The following is a 15,381-nucleotide window of genomic DNA, read 5'->3' as shown; positions in this document are numbered from 1 at the left end:
AAGGACATGCAAATATTCGTTAAGGCAATTGAGAATGCTATTTCTGGGGAACTCTAGCCGAAGCCACGAACACTGAGTCAAGAAGTGGACCTGCATATAGCTACAGTGTATTTTTTAAAGTAGAGTTTTTGCCATTTAAATGTGTAGAGTATTTTTTACTATTCTTATTTAAATTTTTTCGACAAATGACAATAGACAAATTTATAAGGGTTGTAAAGAATGAGTGTAATTTGTAATTCGTTTGTAAGTTAGTACCTGCATCTTGTGATCTGAATTTTTACGGTTGTAATTTTTTATAAGCCACTAATAAACATTATTTTATTATTAAATTTTTTTTAAAAAAATTATTATTGGTAGTAGTAGTAGCAGTAGCAGTAGCAGTAGCAGTCGTCGTCGTCGTCGTCGTCGTCGTCGTCGTCGTCGTCGTCGTAGTCGTAGTCGTAGTAGTAGTGGTAGTAGTAATTTAACCGAGTGGAGTACAATTCAGGGAATAGTTAATCCCGCGAACAATTTCAAAATCGGACGAGCCCGAAGCGCGAGGTTATATATAATTATGAGCACGATTACTCCCAGAATTCTTCGTCTACCTGCATCTTGTGATCTGACAAAATTACTCAGACCAGTTCTACAGTGCCTGCCAGTGCTATACATATAAAAAAATTAGCACATCAAAGGATCACCATCGCAGTTTTCCTCCCCTCTCCCCTGCTCCCATCCTTCCCCTCCCTCCCCTCTGCGTTTTCTTCTCTCTCCGGTCTTCCTCAATAACAGAGCTATTTTGGCCAGGTACAAAACTACCTGTAAATTGAAGAAAAGCTGAAAATGATAGTTTACTGAGATAGAAAAAAACACCAGAGATAATAATAATAAACCATGAAGAAACAAGAATGGTTAAGGCTTGAGAAGATTAACACGGATTACAAACAACGAACTTAAAATGTTTAGGCTAAAATTTGACTCGATCGTGATGTGCTTGGAGATAAGTCATGTCAAGCCTCCGGTTTTCCATTCTTACTTGCATGTCTCTCAAAATATTTTTCTGGAAGGAAATAGTTGTTACCTAGAAGCTTACTTAACGTTCAAGAAGACTTCAACCATGCAGGGCTGGTAAAGGTACATAATTATAACTTAGGGTGTCTCGATAAGTTTTTTCTGAACCAGGCGAAGCGTTTTTAACTGATCAGCTTTTTAACAGTCTTCCTTAGATATCGGATCGATATGAAAATAACACCAGTATTTGGAAATGGATTGAAGTTTGGTATAATGTATTTTTTTAAGGCAATCGATATTTCCATGGAAACGATAAATCAAAAAACTAAAAATTGGTAATACATGAATTTTGCACGAACCAGATGTGATATGAAAAAACTAATAACAGTGCCTTAAACTACGGTGTAGGTGTTAGAGATTGACGAATAATATATATGTTTGAGGTATTGCTCAACAACTTGGCTTTTGTAATACTTTGTTAAACATCAATGTAAACACTAGCTTATCATTGTAATCTAGGTATTTAAGTTGTAGTGGTTGGAATCTTGTAACAGAATAGAATCGAACGAGTCATGTAAACATTGAATTGCGCAGAAATAAAGATAGAGTCCTTGGAACCAGTGCCGGGATTCATTTCTCCCTTAACCCTTTGACTGCCAACGCGTGCTTAATGGTCGTGCTCTTTGTACCACTTGTGAAGTCATCAATTTAAATGTCACAAGATATTCTTGATAAGCAGACGGTAGAGCTAGGAATATAATTTTTGACGAATGAGGGACGTATTAGTCGGAAATTATTATTCTGACGGCACGTTGGAGAGACTCGCGGTGCATCCGGGATGCTTAAATGCTTTGGGACAATAAACAGTTTTGGCGGGAAATTCTAGGTCGGTCAGTCGTAGTTTTCGCCCACTTTATTTTTTAAGATTATTTTTCGATTTGATCAATTTGTGTAAATAATTTTAGAATGTCTTCTCGTGCTGCTGCAGTAGATGAGGAATACGTTTCCGCACATTTTTTGGCCACATATAAAGGGTGTTTAGTGATTTTTCGTATCTGGCGTAGTACAGGATCTAATTCTTGGAACCATTCGGTTAAATTTGTGAGGTACCCAACATTAGGATACATTGAATCTGATGGCTGACTGACGCATCCTCAATAAATTTGTGTGAGTGTAGTCAGAATTAGATCTATCCGCACAACAATCAGTTTTGGATAATGTCGGCATTCTGAGTTAGCAAATTGAAAAACGTTATCAGTTTTGGTGCAAAAATGGTGGTAAAGTGGCCCATTATATAATTGATCAAGGACCCATTTCCAGACTTTGCCCATAATTAACACCCAACCTCTTACCGTTTTACGGCAGCCAAAGAGAAAAAGAAACGCAAAAAAGGTACCGGGAGAGTAAGGAAAGACCGAGAAAAAAGACAGGAAAGGGGCAAGAAGAAAATTCGGAACGGGCAATCGCAAAAAAAAAAAAAAAAAAAAAAAATCCAAATTTTGGCTTATGGGTATGCACCTAATTAAAATACTCTTTTAAAATACATTTAAAATACACCTAATTAAAATATATTTGTGTACTTAATCTTGGGAAATCTATCTTTTTGGTAAGAAAATAGCTTTTTCAGCAAAACTAAGGCCCATTTACCGTCATAGCAGCCAAAAAACTGCAGTTAACTGTTACTGTCACGCACGACGGACTAAGCGAAAGAGGGACTACTCGTAGTCTACCCTTTTCTAAACCCTTGGAATTGAAACTTGTTATGTTGTCATAAGGGGCACCTCTGCAAAATATTTTAATTAAAGCCCTTTTGAGTACCTAAATGGCAGATTTCCCTACCCTTTCCCTGAGGGAACTAGGGGAGGGGGCCCGGGCCCCCATTATTTTGGGTAAAAAAAATCGCAGAAGGAAGTAAAGCTGGCAGCAGCAGAAAAAAAAACCGTCCCCAGCCCCCCCCCCCCCCCACCACCTCCTTTAGCTTAAGGTTTGGATCTGCCACTGCCTTTCATATACCTCAACTTGCGAGATCCCTACCCTTTTGTGTACGCGTGGCCTGAAAAAGGTAGCCCCTCCCCATAATATGGGGTACTGCAGGCCTATTCACTACTAGTATCTCCAGTCTACATTGTGTGATAAAATGATCTGTAAAACACCATTTTTAATCAAGCTTATCATTGCTGTGATATTACATAACTTATACTAGTTTCTTGAAAAAGCTTGACTACACAACTTCTAATCAGAAATACATTTATTATATCTCTCAGTATGCGCGCTGAGATTGGTCAATTTAGCGGGCCGTATTCTCCTGTACGGCCCGCTAAAATTTAAAGTTGTTTTTGTTGCCAAACTGTTCCGTCATTTACCGCCAAGTGTTCTTAACTTTTATAGAAAGTAAACGTTTAAACTTTCTTTTACTCTAAATTGTGCATTAAAGCGCGCTAACGACTTAAACACGATTTCAAATTGACTCGTTTTGTTTTCGAGGTGCGTCGAAATCGTTCCCGAACTCGTCTGGTACACAGTAGAGATATAATAAAGATCTTACTAGCCTCGTCTCGTTGGTCCGTATTGTAAGTTACGGATTCTCGTATTTTCCCCTTCGAGAAATCGATGAGGAAAAAACTCGGTCCGTAACTTACAGTGCGGACGTCGAACTCGGTTAGCTAGAGGTATGTATATATGGATAAAAAAAGTGCATGCTGAAAATGGTGTCTTGACCTTGTTTCAAAGCTATTTTCCATTTGTTGTTCGCGTCAGACAGATGTAATAACAATAACTCTCAAAATGAGCTGAAAAAAAAAGGAAAATTCAAGCTTAAAATGCAAATAAAGCACTTGCTGATCTGTAATTTTCATCAATTACATTGTTTGTCCTTTGGACTTGACACTAAATAATTATACACACATGCAAAATTTTTTCATTTACCATTTCTTGATTTTGGCCTTAAAGTTTATTCACAAAAGAAAACTTGACAATATTTTTTTTATTTTGTGTAAAGAAGCTTTATAAGCTCCAACTTTAACTAATATCATTGGGAATGTTTGAAAATTTTCTAACACTGATTAAAAATTCATTGCATCATGCATTATTGTAACTGTAATTACTGTACATGGGTCATTCTAAAAACCCATGCCCACTGACATGGCAGATCAGAGACAGGCAGAGGTGGAATTGTTATAATCACACCCTTGTCTTCAGAAATCTGCGTCCAAGGAAACTTAACATCTGGAAGGCCTAAGAGAGTGATAACTGTAGCCTCAGTAGGGATTGGTACACCAAGAGACAGTGTGTCTGTTTTTGGCCAGTCTAACACAATGGCATAGGTAACTCCTGGTTTGCTTGTATACCTTAATGTGGGGAAAAAAAGTAAATGTAAGGGTAATTTACATGTGACTAACTCTGAGCATGGAATAGGTGGCTAAAAAATATAAAGTTCTATAAATATTATAAACATTATCAGATGGAAGAAAGATACAAACACTCTGGCAAGGTACCTCATCGTAATTTCTACTTTGTGGCATTGGTAGTATTTACGGATGCAACAGTTTTTCAAAATTAGGTTGCAGTTCTCAAATTGCCACATCTGGGGGGGCGTGCCCCATTGATTCTGCAACCCCAAGATACCACCCCACCCCCTGAAAAATCCAGTCTCCACTCCTGCTTAGTGAAGTCTGATGTAAAGATTTAATGTACTTTTATAAGTTTGGAAATTGATATCACAAGAATGTAAATACGCTGAACAAATTACCGTTTTTAAATAAAATTATCTTGCAAATTGATTTTGATCACTCTTGTGTTCTTGCAAACACTTTCTTACCATATGTTAGGGGTTATTGTATCATTCTGAGCTCGCCAAGGCTTGGTTCCATAAATCCCTTCTCCATTAACCTTCAACCAGTCTCCCATTTGCTCAAGACGCTCCTGGAAAATGGGATCAATCCTGCCATCTGCAGTTGGGCCTACATTCATAAGCATGTTCCCCCCACAGCTAACAAACAACAAAGAAAACTAATATTTTATTGAATGTTCATTGCAGCTCAATATAAGGTAGGACAGACCTGCAGACACATTATGGATGGACAAGAACACAGATGGACAGACACATGGACAAATAAATATCTAAAATAAATTATTACATAAATTACAATATTTAGAGAGGAAATCACATCAGCCATAGTTGGTTTTCATGCGAGTCCTCTATCCTGGTCGAATTGGAATTTGGAGTGTTGGTTTTTGTGGAGGGAGAAATCCGGAGAACTTGGAGAAAAACTCTTGGAGCAAGGGGAGAACCAACAGTAAACTCAATCCACATATGGCACCATCCTGGAATTGAACCCGAGCCACACTGGTGGAAAGAAGACAGTAAGAAGCAACCTTTTTGTTAACCCCCTCACCTGACAGTCGAAGCAAGAATGGAAGTCAAATCATCCATCGTGAGAAAATCTGCCAAAGTTGTGTTTCTGCGGTAGCCCCAGGACTGTTTATCAACTGTCATACCATTTTCCCACTTGTGTTTCTGCAAAACACCTAACAAGGAAAAAAAAACAGTATTATAGTGCATTTTCAACCGACAATAATGAAAATAATCATAAAATACAAAATTATTACTGATAAAACCAGCTCCTGCAGATCATGCTACAAAGAAGAACTCTAACGTTACCAAGTATTGTATTGGTTTTTCTCTTAATCCCTTAATTTCTGACAAATTCAATGAATTCAAACACATGTTTTCTGGGAAATTAAATGCCCAAAGTGGGCGGTAAAAATTAGAAATGAAGGCCGTATGTGAAAAAGCCCACAGAAATTTTCAGAAGAAAATGTTGTTGCCTGCACAGGTGAGGGCAGATAAACAATTGAAAGTAAAAAACTTTTACTGTATTTAACGGAGCTCAGGATGATTATCCTTACCTGGGTTATATCTGTCAGCACAAGTAAATACATCTCCATGATGACACATGTCACCAGCACCCCAGCGGTCATTAACAACTACAGTATCTTTAACAGGACTGGAAAAGAAAACGCACATGTCAGCATACATTACATTTAGACCCCGAGGTTTTAAAGTATTTGTGCGCATTAAGGCCACTCACTCAGTCTCTCTGCAGGGGTTTCATTAACATGAAGAGGACAACTGGCTTCCAAAGGCAATTTGAAATTTTTGATTAAAAAAAAAAAACACTTTCCTCTAGATGGTAAACCCAGGATGACAAGATCATCCTTACATCCAGTAAATTTGCCTGGCGCTTGGCCCTGAATGAAACCCCGAATGCATGTATGCCTTATATTCATTTGGCAATTTTGATGCACTGTAACTGTGCTCTCTCACAATTTGACTTGAAGAAAAGAAAAAGTCATTTTCAATTAGGATATTTTCTATCAAAAGTCAAACTTCCTTATGGATCCTAAGGCTAACTAACAAATTAAAACCCAACAACCCTGCTTTGAACAAAGCTGTTTCATCGTCAGGTAAGCAAACCTTTTGGACAGCCACGCCTTTGTTAATTCACCTGTCATTATACAGCCATGCCAGAAATTCTGTGCTGTTCCAGTATTTATCACTAGCTTCCCAATCACCATCTGACCAGACATATGAAGGTTTGTAAGTGTTTACAATATCATACATCTGAGGCAGCATAACTTCCTACAATAAAAAAGAACACAAGTCTACTCAACTCTGCAAAAGTATATACATTGAAAACATTGAGAAGCAATTTTGAATTGACAGTAAACTAAATTTTTGTCGCAACTTACATCAACATACTCCTGTGTTGTAAAGTTATTTTCTTTGTCCTTAAGATAAAGAGGATGAAACCACTCATACAGGGAATAGTACAAGCCAAATGTAACGTTAGTACGCTTCCTGATGGATGACGCAAGGTCACCTGTGAACACATCAAATATATACGTCGTCCACAGAAATTAAAACATTTACTAATTACAGACGTCAAAATGTAGTTAGTGAAATTTATTGTGTAGTTCCATCATCTTACCTTCTCCATGGAAGGGATTTTTTCAAAGACCTTCCCACCCCTCTAGAAATTTGAATTACGCTTAATGATACATTTCTTTAAATGTTTTGGTCTTAGAGACCCCCCCCCCCCCCCCCGGAAATTCCGATCCCTTCTGTGGGGGGAGTATGGATATTTCTGGAACTGCACATTAGCAGCACAGTTGGATGGTCCTTCAAATCAGAAGTACCAGTATCCTAAAATCTTATTGTTTACAAGTGTCTCAAAACAATTTGCATTATTAATTAGTACAAGTTTAAATTAGCAGCTGCAGTAGTCTTCAGTGAATGGTGTCTACATGTATATCTAGCTAGATCATTTGGCTAGTAGCTTGCTTACCAACAAGATCTCTATGAGGACCGTTATCAACAGAGTTCCAGTTCCAGGACACATTAGATTTCCAGTTTGTCCACCCTTCATGGTGCTTACTAGTCAGCACCACATACCTGTCAAGTGAAACCCTGTAAGCTTATTATATAATTTTGTCAATTCATGTAAATGAAACTTCACACTGATGTACACTGGATCAAATAGGGTGTGTGGGGCTATTTATGAGGAGGGGGAGGGATACTTGTAGGCAGGTCTTGTAAGCTTCCAGTCATCCCTCCACGGGTAATCGATCACTCTGTCAATCAATGTGTTTGTTGGCTTCACCTTCATGGTTCTACAAATATGTGTTACATCATTACTCTACAAATTTCTCTTAAAAAAAACGACTACTGCAATAAGGAAAAAAGGAAACCAAAGATATATCAAGTAGCTCAAATGACCAACACGCACACACAAAAAAAGGTGAAAAAAAAAATATATATATATAACTATCACATACAAACCTTGCACCAGAGCGCGCTAACAGATCTGCCCACAAGTCAGGATCGAAAAATTCTGCCCGGAACATCGGTGCAAAATCAGCATAAGAGAAGCCTGGACGATAATTCTTTTTCATAAATTCGACACATTTAGGATCATTTTGTCCTTTCCAATGCCACCAAAACCACTCTGAGTTGAAACTAGGAACTGAATAAACTCCCCAGTGCATGAAAATTCCAAACTTTGCCTCGTCATACCACGATGGAAGCGGTCTTGAATCAAGCGACTTCCATGTAGCCTCGTATTTGGCTTGTACTCTAGAAAACTGGCTTACAAACAAGAGCAATGTAACAACAAAAGTAAACATTCTGCAACCGGCGAAATACAAAAGTAAACTCGAGGAGCACAGAAACAAAGCTCAGGCAAACAAATTGGTCACGAGACTGACAAGCCAAAAACAAAAGATTCAATCAGATGCAAATATTCATGTAAGCCAGCATGAATTGTCACGCGAAGTTCGGATCACGACACGAAACGCGATTACGCGAACGGTCTGTAACGGATCTCGGAACGTATCCGTTTGGTTTTAAAAGGTAAGTAAATAACAGAGAGAACTATGAAAACTGTGCAACATTTCAAATCTGACTTTATTTGTTATTTTTAAACAAAAATGCGTGGTGAGTGCTGAGTGGATTGAAATTGCAACAGTAGGTCAGTAATGGAGTAATAATTGAGGAGCTCGCTCCAAGATGCGCGCAGGCTCCCGGCGAGGACGGAAAAAAATTCGGACGAGCGCGAAACCGAAGAATTCGGAGTAGAGTGAAGCGATCGGGGCGAGTTCGGGCTCAATTAGATTTTTAGCAGCTTCGATCTTCGGCCGAGAGCGGTGAGCGGCGGCTGCAGTTCGCAAGCTGTTTCACTTACCACAAAGGGTGAACTTTCACCCAAAATTCGGGGTCATCCATCAACATTCGAAACACATCTGACCGCTTAGCAAGTATATAGAGTGGTTCAAATGTGAAGCCGACTGTGACCATTTGTAGTTCCCTGTAAGCCAAAAATCCGAGAACGGCGACCAAAGTCGACAAAAGTATGACCTTCGTTGCTGCCATGGCCGTCACACAACTTGAGGCGTCCTTTCTCAATTTTCCAATTTGCCATAATTCACTCGGTTTGCCCCCCAAATTTTGCATAAGCTATTGTTGTGAGAAACTCTTGGGAATATGCAGACCTCCCAAGAGCATCTAAAAATGATGCACCGGCCCATTGAGATATTTGGGGGGCAAAAAGTTTAGGCGTTGTGTGACAAAAAAGCAATGACGTCACTGCACTGTCATGCCACCGCAAGTTGTCGCCGCTGTTGCGTAATGTGAGCTTTCATTTCTTGAGCTACAGAAGCCAAAATCAGGCTTTTTGAAGTGTTATTCAAAGTCTATGGCAGCCTTCAAACATAAGCAACTACGTCATAATTCAAAAGTTGTTCTCGTGTTACGTTTGGGTCTACTTTTAATGCCAGTTTAGCACCAATTAACAAAATGGCTTCGTCCAGGATTTTAATTTTCCGGGGGCACAGTAGTACAAATTTGTAGGCGCGGAAAACGGGGCGAAGATGACAGAGAAAGAAGATGAAAACGAGAAGTGGTGTGCTGTATGCAGTGACAGTTCTTCTGGCTACCATTATGGAGCAAACACTTGCGAGGGATGCAAGAGTTTCTTCAAACGGACAGTTCAAAAAGATCTACTGGATAAGTACGAATGTAGCGGTAATGAAGATTGCCCTGTTGACAAACAGTCCCGTGCTAAGTGTCAATTCTGCAGGCTACAGAGGTGCTTTACAGTAGGGATGGTCGCAGAAGGTATCTACGTAAACTCAAACGATTAGAACCAGTAGATGAAGCCGTCTGTGGGATAAGAATCAGCGTGCAGTAATTTGGGGAAGAGCTTCATCATGTGACAAAACATTAGCGCGCACTGTTAGCCGTGTCAATCCGTTTTCTTAGTGAACTGGCTTTTTTTAGTAGGCTTAAAATGGCACACTAACCCAAATAGCACACCAGGAGCCTAAATCGTACTGGTTCGAAAATGTTTATCTTGTTTGGGTAAAATATCGATATGTTAGAATATGTAACGCGACTTGTAAACGTTGTGTTACCACGTAACGGGCTGTAGTGCTGTAGTGCACTTCCTCATAAAACTAAAGCTAGCTGGTTCTCATATGCTGCTGACATACTGCATCATAGACACCGGTTGCCACTAACAACGTTCGGTGATCTGTTCTATAGCTAGTCGGTCACTGATGCATCTGCGATCAGTTGCCGACATGCCCAAATTGGTGTGAAATACAAATTGAATTGGCGCAATTTCGACCATTCCATCTGTAAACATTGCTCGCTCTTGCTTGCACTTGTAAGATGAAAAAAGAAGAAGGAGAAGATGAGAACTCAGAGAAAGTACTGGGTGCAGTTAAATCAAATCGAGCATTTTTCTAAATAGTCTTGGTCTTAAGTTCATGGCAGAATTTTTATGTATTTGATATGTTTTTGTATTGCCTGGTACTTGCTTATTTTGTCCATTAATATATGGTTGACCTCATATGACCTCACCCGTGGCCTCTTTACCATCTGCCATTTTGAAAGTAAGGAATTGCGAGAAAAATTGTTACACCTTACATTTTGTAGCCAACTGCCACAGATGAAGTTCACATAAAAATAATTTCATCACAGACAACTGCTGCCAACTGCCGACTTGCATGCAAAGTTGAACTCAGCTCAACTTTGCAGAAAAGCTGGTGGTCAATGCCTGGGACAGATTATAATTCGGTGACAAATGTTCACATATGGTGTAACGGTGTCCCAGGCCGTGCTGTTCCTGTGTCTCAGGTATGTCAACAGCATATGAGAACCAGGTTTCACTGTTCCTCCATTCCTGTGACATAGTCCAGGGAATATTGGTGAATTCCCCTACACTGTGGAGCAAGGGTTTCATGAAAAAGTCCCTGTCCCAGGGGATTCTTATCTGGTTCTTCTATAGGATCCCCGGGTAACATGGTAGGGAAATTTTTCAGGTTTGCAGAATAGTGGACATAATGCAGATTTTAGCAGTTCATTTTCAGTATAACAAGAGTTTACAATAAATTTCCTCTTCAAATGTTCTTTTAAAGAACTAAATTGTTTTGAGAAGTGTTAAAAGGGCTTCTTCTTTGATAAAACCTTTTTCCATTCCTGGTGGGTGACAGCATGAGTGTTGATCTACTTGAAGAGGTTCTCTCTTTTAAGTCTATAATTTGTTAGTCAGGGTTTATTCTGTTTTCATTTTTTCCAGGTGTGAGAAAAGAAAAAAGGCGTGGAGGACGATCATTCTATCCTTTGAAAAAGCAGAAATGTCAGCAAGAAACTCAAACTTCTTCAAATGAAGATCGCAACATTACATATTGCTCAGAGCTCATCACAAAACTAATGGACAGCAGTCCATGCATTATCCCTCCTGGCGAGTCACTTGAGAACTCAAGAGAAGCTATTATTACAGAGAGCAGAGAAGGAATACTGACAAGATTGTCGAATGCAATCACAAAAGAGCTGTACTTGATTGTTGAGTGGGCCAAACTTGTCCCAGGATTTGATCAACTTTGTGGAAAGGATCAGATTGCTTTGTTGACTGCAGGCGGCATGGAATTAATTGTGTTCCGACTCATTTACAGGTCTATTCCTTACAAGGAGCATGTTTACATGAACACCACTACCCTTCTAGTGAGAGAAGACTGTTACAGTGTGCTGAACAAAGAAATTGTTGACATGATTCTAGATGTAGTGGATCGACTTAGACCACTGGCTATGGATGACGTGGAGTTTGCTTGTTTAAAGACCATTCTCTTAGCTGACCCAGGTAATGATAATCGTTAATATTTTTGTTGCCAAACTAAAAGCAAAGTAATTTAATAAAGAAGCTAATTTCAGACTAATTTCAGATCATGTTCTATGCAGTAGTACAATTTTCAATGGAGTGTCATAAAATCAAAACCAAGGTAATCACTCTAAACATAGCAAAGGACAAGGCAATTAATCCAATGAACCAATCAAAACTCAAAGTAATTACAGTCGAACCTCGATTATCCGGACCTCGATTATCCGGACTATTCGATTATCCGGACTTTTTTCTCTGGTCCCAATTTTTTCATGAATATTAATTAGTTGTGATCTTGAAAACTCAAAGTTGCAAAAAAGCCCAACAATCCTTTCAGAGGACTGTTGAAACAACGTATTATCCTGTGCGCTTTTCAAAATTCGCCAGTGCGACGAGACAAAGAAATATTCTGATACGTTCAGCTGATATCTGATTGGCTCAATTGTTCTGTTACCAAGGGAATTTCATGCTTGATTAGTTCCTTCCGCGTGGGTTATGTAGACACACAAGCAATCGATCATAAACTCAAATCAAAAACATATCTACGAAGCGAAAGCGAGCCGTTCTATCAATTAAAGATAAGCAGATAATTATTTCACGTTTGGATAAAGGAGAGAAAGGAACAAATTTAGCTCAAGAATTTGGCATCAGCAAGCAGCAGATCTCTGACATACGGAAGAACAAAGACAAGATCCTAAAATTTACTGACAGCATCGAGACAAGCGAAGGATTAAAATTAAAGTCCCTGATCAAGCTACATGTACAAGTCTTTGAAGCAAACAAACATGCTTGAATATTTTACACCTTTGTAAATACCTGAACAGAAACTTTTTATTTGTAAATACATACAGGCTGACTAGATTTCACAATTAAAATGACGTTTTCTTTGCTGTATACCTTTTGTTTACATTTCTATCTCATTAATAAACATGCTTTCGATTATCCGGACTCTCGATTATCCGGACTATTTACCGAGGTCCCGATGAGTCCGGATAATCGAGGTTCGACTGTACATGTAGCTGACGCAAAGCATGGTAAAACATGTGCCAGTGACTTCCGATTGGTTTTGGTTTTACTTTTTGCTTTCTCTGACCCTGAACATTTACATCATTCACTCACTGTCACATGTACATCTTCTTTGTCCTAATGGCAAGGCATCAGACCACAGTATGATAGACAGACACAGTTGAGATTTCTCGACAGTGTTTGATTTAATCGGGGGGGGGGGGGGGGAGGGGGAGGGACTCCCATGTAACAAGGACAGGGGTGCTCGTCAGAAATTTTGAAAAGAACCCCTAAGAGGTACCAAGATCTATTGTTCCTTATTTTTCCAGCTCGATACCCTAAAAGGTCCTGCGAAACCTTCAGCAGTGGACCTTTTGAGACTGAACACCCCAAGAGGTATCCACACCCCTTGTAACCCCTAAAAGGTAGAACAAACACCCTTGTCCTTTTTATATTAGAGTCCCCTCCCCCCCCCTCCCCGGGGATTTGACCACTCTGCAATCCTAATTTGAAAGCCGATTATTACTGTTCCGCAGAGACACCAGGACTCACTGACAAGATTGCTGTTGGTGCACTACAAGGGTCATTTCTAGCAGCTCTTAAAGAGCATATGGAATCAACATACCCTGATCATTCTGGACGATTTGCAAAGCTACTTCTCCGTCTGCCAGCTCTGCGCGATGTATGCACAAAGGGCTACCAGTATTTTTTACTTGTGCGAGCTAAGCTGGAGGGCGAAATTCCCATGTCAACTTTACTGCAAGAAATGTTTGAATCTGCAAGATTTTAGAAGCATAGTTTACTACTCATGCCGACCCCTGCAGGGCTACAATGTACAACGATACAATGTATATACTCGCATTTTTTTATAAACATGTTTTTCACCCAAGTAAATCTGAAGAAAATTCTGGTTTCACAGGGTAAATCTAATAGTGTTTACCATGTACATTCAATCTTCTCACAGTGTGTTTGCACATGTTACTGTTAGAGTATAAATTATTGTACTCTGGACAAAATTAAATAGAACCCAGTGGTACATACACATGTATGTCTCCCTACATGGCCAGGAGAGGTACCTGAAGAAGAGACACAGAAAAGACAATATCCTGAAAGACCATGAAACAAAAAATTAGGGATCCTCTAATGTCGACTCTTTCACCCTCCCCCCCCCCCCCCCCCTCCTCTACACCATTACTCATTTGCACCTGGTACCTCCCTAGCCATGGCTTTAATCCACAATTTGTTAGTTTTGTTATGTGTGCCAAAATAATCAATTTCATGTATTAATTATAAAATCAGTTTTTATGTGAATTAGCACCCAGGGTGATTTAATTGTTAGTAAATGTATTATCATTTTTGCAAATCATGGTGACAAAAATATGTGCCCTATAAGCTTGGTTACAACTAAATTCCCAAATTTGCAGCAAAGGTTTAGGAAGCACAAAAATATAGAATAGCATTCAATAACCTTCTAGACATTTTAAAGTTAAAGTTTAGGTTTAGTTTAAGTTTAGCCTGGTTGTACTTCTGAGAGGTTTAGCCAAGAAATTGAGGTGGGTTGCTGTTGTGAACTGGTTAAGAACTTTATAAAAAATTATGATATAGTGTAGGAATATATGGTAAATACAGATGTTAATATTATGAAAACTGTTCATGAATATAAATATAGATTTTATGGTAAAACGACTCCTTGTATCAAATAAAAAAAAAGTTTAGAAAAGCTTGCTCAGCTGGCTTTGTCTGCTACTTGCCTGTGCCTGCATGAGCCATTCTTTCAGGGGGATGGAGTGTGCTTCCCTCACTAAACCAAAAGGGGGGGGGGGGGGGAGGTACAGTTGAACCTCCACTAACGGCCACCTCATTTCGTTTACGACAGCCACTTCTTTGGACCCGGCGGAAAGTCCATACATTCACTCTTTTTTTAACCTCTCTACAACGATCACCTCTCCACAACGGCAACGATTACTAAATCGCGTTAACCTCCTGACAACGGCCAGTTAATCAATTACTGACGAACGGTGAATACAAAACCACATTTTTTACTGGAGAATGGTTACCAAACTTGATCCATACTGCGCGTAGTTGCTCTCTGTTTCTATCTAGTTACTTTGATTGTGTCCCGAATTTATAGGCTGAAAGAAGCATTATTTTGAAAAAATATAGATGTTGTTTCCTCGAAAAGAACACTCCTACCTCCCCATAAGGACCACCTGTCTACAGTGGCCACTTTCCTCTGTCCCCAATGTCGCCGTTGTAGAGAGCTTCGACTGTATATAAAATGGAAGGGTTTTCAGTAGTTAAAGTGTAGAACAGGGCAGGAATAACTATTATTTGATATCTTAGAGGGGCTTTCAAAGTATCTCGTACAGGCTAATAAGATCTTTTGATTTGGAGGTTTGAAATTAGCGATTCGGGCTTTTTGTTGGGGCAGAAATTTTCTGGTGCACCTTTTCTTGGTAAGTTTTTTAGGGGGACCATTTTTTTTATGGAAGAAGGGTTACCTTTGCTGCCAAAAGCGGTATATAACAGGGCAAGGGGTCAAACCTCGAGAAGAAGCCCCCAATAAAACGTTTTAGAGTGCCGCAACCCCACCCCACCCCACGAGGGGTCATTCTTCGAGTGCAAAGTAAGATCGAAAAGGAGATTTCCTGGTTGCGGGCTATGCATG

At 39.4% G+C, this 15,381-nt stretch overlaps 2 protein-coding genes and 1 pseudogene across 2 annotated transcripts; 2 read left to right on the top strand and 1 right to left on the bottom strand.

Annotated features, from left to right (window-relative positions):
- Nucleotides 1–250, top strand: part of LOC149112734 (uncharacterized) — a 1,546-nt pseudogene extending 1,296 nt beyond the window's left edge.
- A 2,878-nt stretch (nt 251–3,128) lies between these two features.
- On the bottom strand, nt 3,129–8,276 carry LOC149112733 (alpha-L-fucosidase-like). Its single transcript, XM_089290680.1, has 8 exons — nt 7,832–8,276; nt 7,338–7,444; nt 6,742–6,872; nt 6,498–6,631; nt 5,899–5,996; nt 5,385–5,517; nt 4,808–4,978; nt 3,129–4,337 (listed from the first exon to the last, which is right to left on the bottom strand). Exons 1-8 carry the CDS (start codon nt 8,173–8,175, stop codon nt 4,091–4,093), a joined length of 1,365 nt encoding a protein of 454 aa, XP_089146806.1. The 5' UTR covers nt 8,176–8,276; the 3' UTR covers nt 3,129–4,090.
- An 858-nt stretch (nt 8,277–9,134) lies between these two features.
- LOC110053985 (retinoic acid receptor RXR-alpha-like) lies at nt 9,135–14,433 on the top strand. Its single transcript, XM_020760311.2, has 3 exons — nt 9,135–9,664; nt 11,130–11,690; nt 13,250–14,433. The coding sequence occupies exons 1-3, from the start codon at nt 9,418–9,420 to the stop codon at nt 13,501–13,503; spliced, it is 1,062 nt and encodes a 353-aa protein (XP_020615970.2). The 5' UTR covers nt 9,135–9,417; the 3' UTR covers nt 13,504–14,433.
- Nucleotides 14,434–15,381: the final 948 nt, after the last annotated feature.

The sequence above is a fragment of the Orbicella faveolata genome, unplaced genomic scaffold (genome assembly GCF_042242905.1).
Source record: "Orbicella faveolata isolate gen_17 unplaced genomic scaffold, um_ofav_v1 contig_2, whole genome shotgun sequence".
In the NCBI taxonomy this organism is placed as follows: domain Eukaryota; kingdom Metazoa; phylum Cnidaria; class Anthozoa; order Scleractinia; family Merulinidae; genus Orbicella; species Orbicella faveolata.
The sequence above is the reverse complement of the archived record's forward strand: the minus strand, read 5'-3'. Positions and strand labels throughout refer to the sequence as shown.